The 16,207-nt window shown below is 35.6% G+C and overlaps 1 protein-coding gene across 4 annotated transcripts in view; it reads left to right on the top strand.

Moving 5' to 3' along the window:
- The window catches only part of NOX4 (NADPH oxidase 4), a 169,353-nt gene that overhangs the window by 141,129 nt on the left and 12,017 nt on the right, over positions 1-16,207 (top strand). For 3 of the 4 annotated variants that reach the window (XM_045071523.1, XM_045071521.1, XM_013061923.2), the window contains 4 exons: positions 445-553; positions 7,007-7,075; positions 8,504-8,604; positions 10,166-10,753. In XM_045071523.1, the coding sequence (XP_044927458.1) occupies positions 445-553; positions 7,007-7,075; positions 8,504-8,604; positions 10,166-10,385 (499 nt within the window). In that variant the 3' untranslated portion in view covers positions 10,386-10,753. Of the gene's footprint in view, positions 1-444; positions 554-7,006; positions 7,076-8,503; positions 8,605-10,165; positions 10,754-16,207 lie in introns of those variants that run through there. The other variant, XM_004763564.3, reaches the window with a different exon arrangement.

Raw genomic sequence — 16,207 nt, 5'->3', positions numbered from 1 at the left:
GAGTAAACAACCAGCTTTCTGGAATGGTGTTGCCTCATTTTGCCTGGAGGCCAGGGCACGGCTAATGACCACTGGCGCCCTGCTGAGTGATAGCATTCACTGAAAATAGAGAACTTTTTTTCTGAGAGCCTGGGCTCATATTCCCATCCAGGAGTTTAGTTTATTGCCTTGAACTGAAAATAGGTGGTATACGTAGAATATTCACACGTATAAACACTTAAACTCGTGGAGTACATCATGCCTCTGAGTCTATGTATTATATTTTAAATTCATTTGGGAGTTGTAGTAAGTGCAATGACAAATGATAAAAGATGATAAAATGATACATGCAAATGACTGGTTTTTCATTAGTAAATGAAAAGCAAATTTTCAAGACATGAGGTTTCTTAATTTTTTTTTTTTTTTGGCCATCCTAATCACTATTGTGTTCTTTTAATTTTAAAGGGATGACTGGAAACCATACAAGCTTAGAAGACTGTATTTTATTTGGGTGTGCAGAGACATCCAGTCCTTCCGTTGGTTTGCAGACTTACTCTGTGTGTTACATAACAAGGTAAAATTAAGTTTGTTTTTCCTTTTGCAATGTTCTTAAATAAAAAAATTATTTTTTCTAATTACAAAATCAATAAATGTTCATTGTAGAATAAGCCAGAAAATAAGGCAGAGAAATTGAAAGAAGAAAAAAAAAATCTCTTAAACTTCAAAGAACAGAAGTAACATATTAATAATTTAGTAAAATATTTTCAGATATTGGTAAGTGAGAGTATATTTATATATCTATGATATGTTTTAACATGAAAATGCTACTATTGGGGTACCTGGATGGCTTAGTGGGTTAAAGCCTCTGCCTTCGGCTCAGGTCATGGTCCCGGGGTCCTGGAATCGAGCCCCACATCAGACTCTGCTCAGCAGGGAGTCCGCTTTCCTTCCCCTCTCTCTGCCTGCCTCTCTGCCTACTTGTGATCTCTGTCTGTCAAATAAATAAATAAAATCTTAAAAAAAAAAAAAAGAAAAGAAAAAGAAAATGCTACTATTTGTGTTTTAACATAGAAATGTAGGGATATGGGCAATGATACATGTGTATGAGGGTGGTAAGGGAAGACAGACAGGGGAAGATCAGCAGATGGTTGTTACTGTACTTTCCATCCTGTGTTCTGTTAACTCTAACCTCTTATTTCTACCTTTAATATTCCAAATGGACCATCATCCGGCTTTGGGCACACCAGGCAGAATTTCAAAATCCCAAATTCTAAGTTTTAATTCTTAAAGATATTTTTTAAAAGGCCTTCTTCATCTATCCTACATGTAGCCTTTTATTTATGTATTAATATATGCATCTTTTATTTTTTTTAATTATATAAGTAATACACGTGCATTTTTCCTGCAATTTTTTTCCTTTTCCTTTTTTTAAAGATTTTATTTATTTATTCATGAGAGACGGGGAATGGGGAGCAGAGGGAGAAGCTTTGCAGGGAGCCCAGTGCAGGACTCCATCCCAGGATCCTGGGATCATGACCTGAGCTAAAGGCAGATGCTTAACTGACTGAGCCACCCAGGTGCTCTTCCTTTTTCTTTTAATTGTAGGATAGTTGACATGCAGTAGTATGTTAGTTTCAAGTATACAACATAGTGAATCAACAATTACACACTGCAAACTGCTCACCACGATATGTGCAGTGATAATCTGTCACCATATAAAATTATTATTATATTATTGACTGTATCCTCTATACTGTAATTTTCAACCTTGTGACTTACTTATTTTGTAACTGGAAGTTTGTATCTCTCGGTCCCTTTCACCTATTTGACCCCTCCCCCCAACCCTTTTCCCTTTGGCTGCCACAGTTTGTTCTCTGTATTTATGAGCCTGTTTCTGTATGTTTGTTCTGTTTTTTAGACTCCACATATAAATGAAATTGTGTGGCATTTGTCTTTCTCTGATTTATTTCACTTCATGTAATACCCTCTAGGTCAACCTATATTGTTGCAAATGACAAGATCAAATATATATACATATATTCCTTATCCATTCATGTGTCAGTGAACACTTAGGTTGCTTTCTTATCTTGACTGTTGCAGATGATCTTCAGTAAACATAGGGGTGCATATATCTTTTCAAATTAGTGTTTTCCACAGTACTTACATTTCCACCAACAGTATGTGAAGATTCTCTTTTCTCCACATCCTTACCACCACTTACTATTTCTTTTTGATACTAGCTATCTAGACAGATGTGAAGTGGTATCTCATTGTGATTTTGATTTGCATTTCCACTATGACTACTGATATTGAGCATTTTTTCATGTGCCTCTTGGCCATCTGTGTGCCTTCTTTGAAAACTGTCATATAATTCAGATAAACCAAATCCTCCCTTACTACTTCCCTCACCCGATCTGTATAACCAGAGGCAACTCATGAGTGTTCTATAAATTCTTCCATACTATTTGCATTGTTCTGTGAACTGTTTATTTTGAACTTATCACTATGTCTTAAACATTTTTAATAATAGTACATATAAAGTTACTTCATTCTCTTTACTGCTGTAGACTATTTTGTAGTATGGATGTACTCAGTGCTTTATTTAACCATCCCTTAATGATGGATATTTACTTTTTTATTACAAAGAACAGTGCAATGATGGGCCCTGGGTGGCTCAGTCGGTTAAGCGTCCAACTCTTGATTTCATCTCATGTCATGATCTCAGGGTCCTGGGATTGAGCCCCACATCAGGCTCCATATCGTGCATGGAGTGTTCTTGAGATTCTCCCCAACTCCCTCTGCCCCTCCCCCTGCTCATGTGCTCTCTAAATAAATAAGTAAATAAAATCTTTAAAAAAAAGGAGCACTGCAATGAATATAATATCATACATGTCTTTTTATTCAGATATTCATTTATTCAGTCTGTCATTCTGTCACTCATTAAATATTCACTCATTGCCTACTATAAATCACAAGCTGTTCTAGGACCGGGAGCTACAGGTAAAATAAAAATAAGAAGCAATTTTTTTTTAATCTCATGTGATTTCCATCCTAAGTGGGGAAGATAGGGAGTGTCTGGGTGGCTCAGTCAGTTAATCATCTGCCTTTGGCTCAGGTCGTGATCGTGGGGTCCTGGGATCAAGCCCCATATCGAGCTCTCTGGTCAGCGGGGAGCCTGGTTTTCCCTCTCTCACTGCCTGCTGCTCCCCCTGCTTGTGCTCTCTCTCCTTCTGTCTCTGAATAAATAAATAAAATTTAATAAAAAACAAAGTATGAGAGGCACTTACTTTAAAATGTTATATTACCAACAGTTAATATAAACAGTGAGATCTCATTCTATTTTCTCCTCTAAATGCAAGTGAGATTGAAACTCTCTTCCTGTGATTATTGACCAGTTTTATTACTTCTGGGATTTCCTAATTCTGCCTCTGTTTTTGTAATTTTTCAACTTTCTTGAACTGATACACAGAACCTGTACATTTTTTTAAGTAAAATGATCCAAGATGTGGACAGGCACATTTGAATAATAGATGCTTTATAAGGCATAGGAGTGGGGAAGGAAAGGAATAAAAGAAAGAAAAGAATAAGTGGCTGGACCCTCAAAGGAGCTGAATCTTAAGATTTATGTTTTCTTTCCATTTCATGTCTTTTGATGGATGTGCTTTCCCCTTAGGAGTCCATGGAGTAAATAATATAAAAGCTTATAACTGTGTGAACAATACAGTGATGATTATCTTCTACAAACACCTCTGCATCTGTGTTTTGATTTTTCCCACCAGCAGGGTGAACACCGGTCCTTCAGTTGTGTCTGGAGAATGATGTGTTTGCAACTGTGTTATCAAGTTCAGTGTGTGTGTGTGTGTGTGTGTGTGTGTGTGTGTGTAAGAGAGAGAGAGAAAGAGAAAGCAATAGCAATAAAGCATAGGGACTTTACATACAGTCTGTATAAGAATACCTGAAAGTGTTTTTGAAAACCAAATGAAGATATAGTCTTTCAATCTTGTTCCAGCTGTGAGTTCTTTCACATCATTCTAGAATGCCTTGGTCAAAGCTATCTGGGTTGCCCCAGTCACTCTGTCTTGGTGTCAGTCTGTCTGCAGTGGTGATAAAAGTGGATCTGATGTGGATCTTGCTTGGCCAGATTGTCCAACCTGGTGATGGAAGTGTGCAGGGCCAGGTGTCAGGTGATCTGGTACCAGATCTGCCAATAGCAATGGTGTGACTTACTTCGAGTCCCTTTACCTCTGTAAGTCATATTGGGAAAGTCGAAATGAAGGATCAGGGCTCCATCAGGCATTCGGAGTCATTTACAATGGAACAATGGTTCTACCATATATGAACTGTGTCCTTGGGTAAATCACTTAACCTCTATAAACCCAGTTTATGTTTTCAATCTTTAAAGGAGGCTAACAGCACTTGAAACCTGATGTAAGACTCAGCTTTAACGTACCTAAAGTATTTATCATTTTGAAGGCATTTAACAAATGATTGCTATGATTCCTATTAGTGATCTGTAAAATTCTTTCCAGGACTCACATCCTGTTATTTTTTATTTGGGAGAAAAATGAGGAGGAGTATAGGCAGGATAAATAAAATTGAAAAACATAATATTTGTGCATGATCCTACAATCCTAATCTACTTGCAAGATTGTATTGATCCACATGTCTGTTTTCTTACTGTTCCATTAGTTGGAGAACATTGTGCCTTGAGTAGATATTATTGTCTTCAGTAATGGGTAAGTTAAAGTGGAGACATTGAAATCATTAAAAAACATTATCCAAATTTGTACAGTTCTTACTTGGGGCAGTAGACACCAAACACAGTTATTGATGCAGGAGTCACAGGACCGATCTCAGAATAGCATCCTGTTAGACATTTAAGACGAGAATCAACACAAGCCATGTGTTTTGTGAGGTGCTATTCTATACTTGCATGTAGAAGTTTCTATTTCTTCACAGTTAAAACTCATAAACTCTGATTCATTTCAGAAATGGCCTAAAAATGAATTTAGCATTTGGATATAACTTGAAGCAACCATTTGATGGGATATAACTAATGATTATATTTTAAGAATATTATGGGAGCTGAGATTCATCACATCACTCTTAAAGTAAAATATGTTTTTATTGGGATTTTATATTCAGAGTTTCCACCTATCAGAAAATGTATTATTTCAGATCTGAAAAGAGACCTGGGGAATGATGATGTTCAACGCTACCTATCACTGACCTGATGAAGAAACAGAGGCCAAGATGAATCAGTAACTCCTTAGAAGTCTCAGGGCCAGACAATGGTGGCGATAGAAACAAGTCAGTTACCTGCCAAGTGCTCTTACCTTCCATTGTAAGGTGTTCCAGAGGGCTGATGCAGCACTTCCATACATCATCCAGTGCTCATCACAAGTGCCCTCCTTCATCCCCATCACCTATTTCACCCATTCCAGTGCCCACATCCCCTCTGATAACCATCAGCATGTTCCTTGGAGCTAAGAGTCTTAGTTGGTCTCCCTCTCTCTTTTTCCCCCTTTGCTCATTTGTTTTGCCTCTTAAATTCCACATATGAGTGAAATCGTATGGTATATGTCTTTCCCTGACTGACTTACTTTATTTAGCATAATACTCTCTAGTTCTATCCATATTTTTTCAAATGGCAAGATTTCATTCTTTTTGATGGCCAAGTAATATTCCACTGCATGTGTATATAATGTATGTTGTGTGTGTGTGTGTGTATCACATCCTTATCTATTCATCAGTCAATGGGCACTTGAGCTGTTTCCATAATTTGGCTATTATAGATAATGGTGCTTTATAAACATCATTATACTATATAGAAATAGTACTTTAAATCAGCGATCTTCTTGCTGCAGTAAATTCCAGCAAACCTTTCCATCTCAAGCAAACCCACTATGCTGATTAGGCTCCATAAATGGTTTGGCTTTTGAAGAAGTGCTGGTCCTGTCACCTCAGACACTCAGATCCACACCTGTTATCCGAGGAGCCCACCATGCTCTTGTATGCCCCTCCTTCTCTTCCACTTTTGATGCTTGATCCTTAACTTTTAACTTCTCCTTATTTCAGGATCTTGAAAGGTGGCCCTAAGAAGAATACTTTTATGAATAAAAGAGTTATCTTAAAAATTATTTTTAAATTTTTAAATATTTCAAGTAACATATAATATTTTTAAAAATATATTTTAAAATATTTTTCTCATTTAAGCTTTTATTTAAATTCCAGTTAGTCAACATACAGTGCAATGTTAGTTTCAGGTACAAAAATTAAAAAAAAAAATCGATTTCAGGAGTTTGGAGTCAGTCAGAGTCAGGTCAGTTACTAGTAGGTTTATTTTAAAATGAAAATGAAGAAGGTAAAAGGAAGCATATAGGGACAACAACGATCCTTTTAACCTCTTTGTTGAGTTTATTTTCCTTTAGATGGTATCTTTTTTATTTTACTTTTCAAGGTATTGAAATATTAACGATTTTTTCCCCCAGATTATTTTTTTCTTTGGCAGGTGTATTTCCTGCCTCATACAGTTCTGTACAAGGAAAACCAGGGCTGAGTAGGAGGAAGGCAGGAACAGGAACAGAGCCTTTCGTTTTTGTCTTGTTTGTTTTGTATTGTTTGATTCCTAGCATGCATATTATTTATCACTAAGTTAGTGTTGGTGTTGTTTTTGTAAGAAAATCGTGCTCTTTATGAGTGAACTCTTGGCTATAATTTAGGGATTCAGGAATAAAATACGAGATATGTGGAAGGATTTCGGGGAATATCAGTGTGGTATTTAGCATGCTTGATTCTATATCTGTAATGACAACAGAATTCTTCTCTTACACTACTGCTGCTTATGCTAATTGTGCCAGGAGGCACAGGTTATTAATGCTAGAATCTGGTGTGTATATTGCTTGTAAATGTTGACTGTGATTAGACCAGATACATCTTAAATTGTGGAATCACGTATGTTAGAAGAGGAGAAAGTCTGAGTCTGCAGAGAGAATTCACATGTCTATTTACTTTTATGTCCTCTCAGTTTTGGCAAGAGAACAGACCTGACTATGTCAACATCCAGTTGTACCTCAGTCAAACAGATGGGATACAGGTATGTGGTTGGATGTTTTTATAAATTAAACAAGCCCCTTGGTAATACAAGATTTACTGTAGGAGCTGTGCTAGAGGAAAATTTCTGCAGGTGGTTTGAAGAGAAGTTTCCCAGAGGAAGGCCTCTTTTGGAGTGTGTCCAGAAAACCCATGGGCTGTCCTTGAAGCCAACGGTGTTATGCCTTTCATTTGCCCTCCTCACAGGAAGCTGATACAGACTTTTGAGTTCATCTCTCTCCTTTTCACTGTTGTCTTAAATCCTTTACCTCTAGAGATTGGACCAGAAGCAAACAGTCTCATGATTGTGTTATCAAGGGGAGTTTTTATGTGGAGAGACAAGATAAGGACATACCTAATTAAGTTTATTTCTTCTCTTCAAGGGAACCTAAAAATGTCGTAATAGCCATCACACATTATTTATTAACTGTGCTAGACACTGTGCTAAGCATTTCATATTATCTTGTGTAATTCCAACAGATCCAAGAGATGGATGTTGGTGATATCCCCATGTTCTAGATGAAGAAACTGATGTTTACAGATGACAGTGAAGGGTTACATAGGGGTGTCAGTCTGGGGATGGATGCTTTCACGAGTTATATTTTAGTATTTTCCATTATATGTTTTCTAAAATACTTGTGATACAAAGTACGAATGCTTGTCAATAACTTCAAAACTAGTCTAACCCTGTTTTTTCTAGTCAGATTTCTACCCCACTTGGTAGGTTAAAAAAAAAGAAAAAAAATTCACTTTTACTATTCTCATGAAACAAGTCAGTATCATTCTTCCTCATGCTATGGCTGTAATGAGGGTTCGGAGGGTACGTTGCACTGGTTCTCAGTTTGTCTGCCTGCCATCACTTTGCCCTCTCTTCTCACTTCCCTTTGACCCTTTATTGCCAATCCAGATCTAATCTCCTGTTTACTGCAAACACCAGCCCCTTAAAAGTTATTTGTTGATAGACCCAAGATTTGGAGCCCTTCTGTCTTAGGCTGTCTTGCCTAGGATCATTTCCCCAAATTTATGAGGACAGTTTGTAGTATTTTACTCATATAATGAGCCAAATATGATGACTGTATTGGCAGTGCAAAAGCACTTCAATAACGTTTATGTGTAGCACCCGTTTTGAGAGTAGGCAATTAAAATGCATTCTTTAACACTGCGGTTGTTAAAAATGAAGCAACAAACTAAAGTCTAGGAAAATCAGCCATTTGTAATAATGGCACTCAAGAAGTTAATGGATTTTAAAGGAAAAGAGGAAGGAAATGATGCTTCGAAATGACTGTACTTAATAGCTTGCCATTTTATACTTATATTCCTGATATCACAGCAATTTGGTAGGAAGCCACAGTACCAGTAGAAATGATGTTAGAGAAGTCGGTTATTCGTCCAATCCTGTGTCATATAAAATATAGTGATTTCTTTTTGGCAGAAAATAATTGGAGAAAAATATCAAGCACTGAATTCAAGACTTTTTATTGGACGTCCTCGGTGGAAACTTCTGTTTGATGAAATAGCAAAATGTAACAGAGGGTAAGTACTGTTGCTCAGGAAATGTGCCATGTGGCTAATAATCAAATTAAAATATCCTCAAGTCATTACATGTAGTTTTTAAAGATGAATTGGGTAATGGGTTTACAACTTACAAAATCGCTTAAACACTCAATTATCACTAGCAAAGGAGGAGGCAAGGGAGGGACCACCTCACATATCTGGGACACCAAATCATTATAATTTGGCTTTGAAATAGTCTATTAAAGTATTTATGAATGAAATTCTCCTACCGACTTTCAAATTTCTGTAGACCCGTGTTAAAATGGGTATTCATTCCAACATCCTGTATCAGGTGATCACTGGAAAACCTTTTCAAAATCACACTGACAAATAAAGGAGTTCTACCAGCAGTTCCAACAATGAATGCACTTAAAAATCAGATTTTTGAACTTTTCTATGAGAATGAATAAATTTTTTAAAAACCCTTAGTTGTACTATGCAGTCTCTAAAACAGGAGTATTTCCAAACATATTTTTTTTTTCTTGGAAGCGATAATCCTCTGAGGAATCTTAGCATTATGGAATACGTATCTGTGATCTGTAGAGATGACTGTGGAAGGAGAGCGTTCACTTGAGGGCACATACTAGCCAACACCTTTGTCTTCTGTAAACTTGTAGTTCAGGGCACTGGTCTGTGAGAATTCTCAAAGCAATTTGAAAACCGTATACCTACTCAGACATTTTAAATTTGGCATTGAAGTAGTTTCATCAAAAGTTTAAATAGTCACAGAACTCTAATTTCTAACACATTGCACGTGTTGACATTTTGAAATTCGTGTAACTCTTTAAACATGCCTACTGGAATTGAAATATCAATTTTTTTGATACTAACCTCCTATATTGGAAAGTTATACAAACAAGCTTTCATTAGCATTTGGAAATTTTACCTTATTTTTTCTACTTGAACTTGTATTTCTGTCCTTTCAACCTGTAGAATTTATCAAAATTCAGTGTATTTTTACATTTGAACTAATCATATTTTTGTTGCTTAGGTAAACATACTTCTCCAGTAAGAATGTAGATAAATTGAAGACTTAATTTTTAAAAATTCCCTTAGACCCTATGGCTCTTCTAGGTTGATCATGATAACTCGTAGTATATAGTTGGTCAATTCATAATTTAAAAACTACATTTTTATAAATATAAAAAGGATATCTATAAATGAATGAAGTATCTGACTGGATGAAGAGTTTTAAAAAAGCTTCAATTTATGAATTCGTGGATGACTATGATTTATTGAAAGAATCACTGATCATCATGGTCCTTTGACTCTATCTTCAGAGGTTTTGTTTCAGGAATTATAGTGTGGAGCCCTAGGAGCAAATTTTAAAAAGTAATATAGCTACCCATGAAACTCAGGTTGTAGTTATATTTGAAACTATTTCTGTATTTCCCTTCTCTTGAGGAAGTAGTTTTGGGTTGAAGAGAGAAGCATTACTTTGGAAACAGAGGTCCTGTAGTAAGGCTCTAGTTAAAGGTGATCTATAGTCTTAATAAAAGGTCACACTAGTTTTGGTTATTTTTCTCCCATCTTTCTCCAGTATCTTCCATCTAAGACATGATAATCTTGTTATACTCGCCTGGGGCTCACCGTGGACCATAGACTCCTTTCTCTTTAATGATATTCACCGGACTTCTGACAAGCATTCTCGTATTAATTTTTATAGTGTGCTGATGAAAACTTGGGAATTTTGTTGTTGTTGCTATTGTCTTTGCTCAATTCTAAAACCAAACTCTAAAACAGGAGAGGATCACTTATAAGAAATTAGATTGGGATTATTGATATCTTTGGTTACGCCTTAAGAATTCTAATTTGTTAAACTGTTCATGACTTAGATTTTGTATGTTTATTTGGTTGGTGGTTCATTTTCTTCAAACAGCAAAGCTGCTTTAAGAAGAACAAGTGTGCACCATTTACTGTTGACATTTTGTACAACACGTTCACTTCGTGTTTTTGCTCTGGACAGGCACCTAAAACACATTATTTAAAAAAAAAAATTTTACATGGCATATTTAGGAAAAGAAAAGATCAACATCTTAAGGGTTCACTAACTTGAAAAAAGATTCTATTTAAACAGAACTCCTTATTTTAGATGTAAAATGTTGGTTAACCTTGAGTACATAAATTACTGAAAGAATAGGTAGAGACACACATACATACTTATAAAAGTCTATATTCATATATATGTGTATGTATATGCATATACATATTTAAAATCTGTACACTGAAATTATGAACCTTAATTTTTAAACAAAAAATTGAAAAAAGTGAAAAATAAAAAGTTGCATGAATCTATAATACAGAATTCTTCAGTGTAGTCATTTTCAGGTACACTCATATATTGTTCATGGATAATTTCCATGTGATTCTACCCCAAAGTATTCTCTAGAATATGGATAACATGATCCATACCCTACTTAGGGATATTTAGGTTACCTCCAGTCCTTTACTGTTACAAATAGTGCTACGATAATTCTTTTTGCACACACTTTCTCATGCTCTTGTGGGAATATTGCAGTAAGTTAGGATCCTTGAAATGAAGTTTCTGGCTCAAAGAGTAATTGATTTAGATAGTAATTGATTTAGATACTGTCCTATCAAAACTAAAATGCTGAATCAATTTGTATTCAATTTACTTTACACATGTGTATGAGGTGGTTCCTTCCATATGTGCCTTTTTTTTTAATTCAGAAAATGAATTATGTAATAGTATGATTAAGGAATGTGAAGGAGCTTTTGAAGTCACCTGCTTTCATCATTATTTTATAAGTGAAGAAGATAGGATCTCCCCAAAAAAGATGATTTATCTCAAGCTATGGTTAATGAGTCAGAATTCAGACATGAATCCTGGCTGTAAAGTTCAATGTCCTTCATTTACAGCAGAGCATGGTCACAAGTAGAAAGAATAGCAATTTTATGTTACTATGCCCCTCTTGGGGACAGTGAGATGTTGAAAGAAACCATCATGTTCACTATATATATTACAACAGAATGTTAACTGTAATATACTAAAAGTGTTAACAACTAATTTTTCAAAAACATAGAAGATGTTCTAAATATTACTTTATAAGATATTTAGTATTTGATGACAGGAAATTATTTTATTACCTAAACCAAAGTCCATTTTCCTATTATTTGTAATAAAAATATATCAATCATAGATATTAGTCGAATTTATACATTATCCAAAAGAGAAATAAAGGATTAACTTTATGTGGCCTTTGGAGTAGAAAACTATTACTCTGGGATTGGGTGAAATGCCTGAGACCGTGTCTACATTCTCCTGCCTGATGGTGTTTCAAAAGCAATAGAGATTAAGAACACCTAGGTTTGCTGTCCAACATTTGATCTGTGTCCCTGGGTCAAGTCACTCAAACCTTCTGGGTCTGTATTCTAAGGAGTGAATAAGCTGTCATTATTATAAGATCCCACACTTACAAATCTCCATGGAAAAACAAAAATTGGTATAATAGGAAAATATGCACAAGTATATTGAACACTTATGGAACTAGTTCCTAACATCTGACTCCAAACAACATTCTTTGCTTTAGCATCTATCTCTACCCAGAGCAGCAAAGCAAAGTTTTTGTAGATAATCTCTGGGTGATTGTTGGACCTAATGCAAATTTAGTGCAAATGGATTGCAGAGATTAAATATAGATCTTGAAAAAGTTACAGGATCTCATTGTTAGTGAGAGTGACATAGAGGAACTCCTCAAATTACACAGAACTCTACTAGAGTGTAATGTAAATTAAAAAAAAATTATATATATGATATGTATATGTATATGTAATATGTAAAATATATATATTATATGGGTGCTTTAAAATGATAAAGTGTAAATATATATATAATGTAAAATGTAAAAATATATATATGATATATGGGTTCTTTAAAAATAATTTTGTTGTGGAATATTTAAGAGGAGCCTTCAAGAAGTCTGTAAAAATTGAAAATCTAACTTTATAATTGCCCTATGAAGAAAGTAATGGTATCTTATTGTAATGCAGTGTTGATGGAGAATGTATACAAACAGACAAAATGACTCTGCGCTTTCTCATTTTCATGGAAACCACATTCTGTTTTTTGTTTCTCTTTGTTTTTTGGTGGTATAAACTGAATGGTTCAATTTTATTCAATTTAAGTAACCTAACATGTCTAGATCTGGTTTTAATAGTAATCTAAATTTTATTAAGTTTAAATTATTCTCACACTTCTGTTTTATTTTCTTCTTTTTTACTTTGGGATTAATAAGATTTTCTTATGCTCGTCTCTTTGGGTAGAACCTTATATCATTGATCTCAAACCCTTGTTCTTTTTTTTTTTTTTTCAGCATAACAGTATCCTTATTTTTGCACCACACCCAGTGCTCCATGCAATCCGTGCCTACTCTAATACCCATCACTTGGTTCCCCCAACCTCCCACCCCCCGCCCCTTCAAACCCCTCAGATTGTTTTTCAGAGTCCATAGTCTCTCATGGTTCACCTCCCCTTCTAATTTCCCCCAACTACCTTCTCTTCTCTAACTCCCCTTGTCCTCCATGTTATTTGTTATGCTCCACAAATAAGTGAAACCATATGATAATTGACTCTCTCTGCTTGACTTATTTCGCTCAGCATAATCTCTTCCAGTCCCATCCATGTTGCTACAAAAGTTGGGTATTCATCCTTTCTGATGGAGGCATAATACTCAATAGTGTATATGGACCACATCTTCCTTATCCGTTCGTCCGTGGAAGGGCATCCCCTTGTTCTTTTCTAATAAAAGTGTTCAGTACTATAAATTCCCCTCTCAACATTTTAGCTACATCACACAAATGTTGGTATGTTTTTATTTTTATGCACTTCAAAATATTTTTACATTTTCCACGTGATTTCTTCTCTGACCCATTGGTTATTTTATAAGTATTTTGTTTAATTTCCAAACATGTGATTCTGCATATATCTTTTTGGCTTTGATTTCTAGTTCACTTGGGTTCTGTTGAGAAAATATACTCTTTGTGATTTCAATCCTTTAAAATTTATTTGAGATCGTTTTACTATCCAGAATGTGGTCTGTCTTGATGAATGTTTCACACACACTTGAAAAGAATTTGTATTCCATTGTTTGGGGATAGAGTACACTATAAATATCAATTTGTTCTAATTGCTTGATAGTAGTATTCAGGTCTTCAGTACGCTTACTGATTTTCTACTTGTTCTGTCAATTACAGAGAGAAGAGTTTTGAAACCATTGGCTATAATTATAGATTTATATATCTTTATAGTCCTATTGGTTTTTGTTTCATGTATATTGGAGTTTTTTATTTTTTTAATTTTTTAAAAGATTTTGTTTATTTATTTGACAAAGAGAGATCACAAGTAGACGGAGAGGCAGGCAGAGAGAGAGAGAGAGGGAAGCAGGGTCCCTGCTGAGCAGAGAGCCCAATGCGGGACTCCATCCCAGGACCCTGAGATCATGACCTGAGCTGAAGGCAGCAGCTTAACCCACTGAGCCACCCAGGCGCCCCTATTGGGGTTTTTTAGTTGGAGGATTTAGTTGTAGTGTTTGAACTATTCCATTATATATTATTATTATTGCATTTTATTATATTTATTCATTACAAAATATATTACATTTTATTATTTCATGAAGGAAAAATAGTGTTGGACTTTTCCAGCTTTATTGAGATATAATTAACACATAACTGTGTAAATTTAATATGTACAATGTAATGATTTAATATATGTATATATATTTCAAAATGACTACCACAAGAAGATTAATCAACACAGCCATCACCTCACATGATTGCAATTTGTGTGTGTGTGTGTGTGTGTATGTGAAGAAAACTTTTAAGATCTACTTTCTTAGCACCTTTCAGGTATACAACACAGTATTGTTAACTATAGTTACCACACTGTATGTTACATTCCCAGAATTTATTCTTCTTATGACTAGAAGTCTATAATTCTTTGTCAACCTTCACCCATTCCCTACCTCTCCCATCTGGTCCTGGTGATGAGGGAGCAGGAGGCTGGCTGAGGACAAAGCAAAAGCTGGCTCAGGTTCTGGGACTTCATCACTGGTAACCACCAATTGGCTCTCTATTTCAATGAGTTTGGGGTTTTTTTGGTGGGGTGTTATTTATTATTATTTTTTTAGATTCCACATATAGCTGAGCTCAAAGAGTATTTGTCTTTCTTTGTCTGATTTGTATCAGCACAGTACCTTCAAGTTCCAATCATGTTGTCTCAATAGTGTATATGGACCACATCTTCCTTATCCGTTCGAAGGCAGGAGTTCCTTCTTTTTTATGGCTGAATAATACTGCTCTGTTTGTGTGTGATATAAATATGTATGTGTATCACATCATGATTTCTTTATCCATTGGTGGACACTGAGGTTGTTTCTGTGTCTTGGCTACTATAAATAAAGCTGCAATTAACATGGAGGTACAGATATATTTTGAGATAATGATTTCATTTCCTTTGGATGTATACCTACAAGAGGTACTGCTGGATAATATGGTGCTTCTATTTATAATTTTTTGAGAAATCTCCTTACCATTATCCACAGTGGCTACACCAATTTACATTCCCACAGTAGTGCACAAGGTTTCTCCTTCCTCCACATTCTTGGCAACAGTTGCCTCTTTATCTTTTGGATAATAGCCTTTCTAATAGGTGTGAGATGTTATCCCATTGTGGTTTTCATTTACATTTCCCTGAAGATTAGTGATACTGAACATCTTAGCAGGTGCCTTTTGGCTATTTTGAATAGCCTGAACTTCTATTCAGGATTTCCCCATTTTTTAATTCAATTCCTATTATTTTATTAGTTTTCTTCTTTTTTCTTGTCTTTTTTTTTTTTTTTTTGCTATTTTGTTGTATTATTTCCTATATATTTTGGATATTAGCCTCTTATCAGATGTGTAGACTGCAAATATTTTTTCCCATTCCAAAGGCTGTCTTTTCATTTTGTTGATCATTTCTTGCACTGTACAGAAGGTTTTTAATTTGGTACAGTCCCACATATTTATTTCTGCTTTGTTGCTTGTACTTCTGGTATCATATTCAAGAAATTAATGCCAAGAGTAATGTCGAGGAGTTTTTCCCTGTGTTTTCTTCTAGAAGTTTGATAGTTTTGATGAAGTTCTAGAACCTAGGTGAGGTTTGGTGGGCTGAGGTCCGGAGCGAATGACCAAGAAAGAATTCTTGAGACATCTTTGGTGCAAAATGATGGTAGCACGGGAACAGGACCCGTGGGCAGGAAGAGCTGCCGCCTGGGGTTGTGAGGGATGGCAGGTTAGGTACCCTGCGTTTGGGGGAAGGTGAGGGGAAGGGAGGTTTCAATGGAGTTTTCATATGCTAAAGAGGGCCTACAAGGTGCCTGGATGTCCCAGGCCTACCTGAGGCCTTGCCCCTGCGGCTGGATCAATGTTGTCTTTAGACCAGCCATTAACACTAAGATCGTTGGGAGACTTTTTGGTGGGATGTCACAATCCTGCTATCAATCGTCTTTGTTAGTGAGATTTAGGACATTTGCAAGCCAAGGGAGACTCCTGTCTAGCAGGATTGTGAGCTCTGCAAGTTACCTAT

The sequence above is a fragment of the Mustela putorius genome, unplaced genomic scaffold (assembly GCF_011764305.1).
Source record: "Mustela putorius furo isolate JIRA1106 unplaced genomic scaffold, ASM1176430v1.1 tig00003987_pilon_pilon_pilon, whole genome shotgun sequence".
NCBI lineage: Eukaryota > Metazoa > Chordata > Mammalia > Carnivora > Mustelidae > Mustela > Mustela putorius.
Note: the sequence above shows the minus strand (reverse complement) of the source record. Positions and strands in the feature narration are given on the sequence as shown.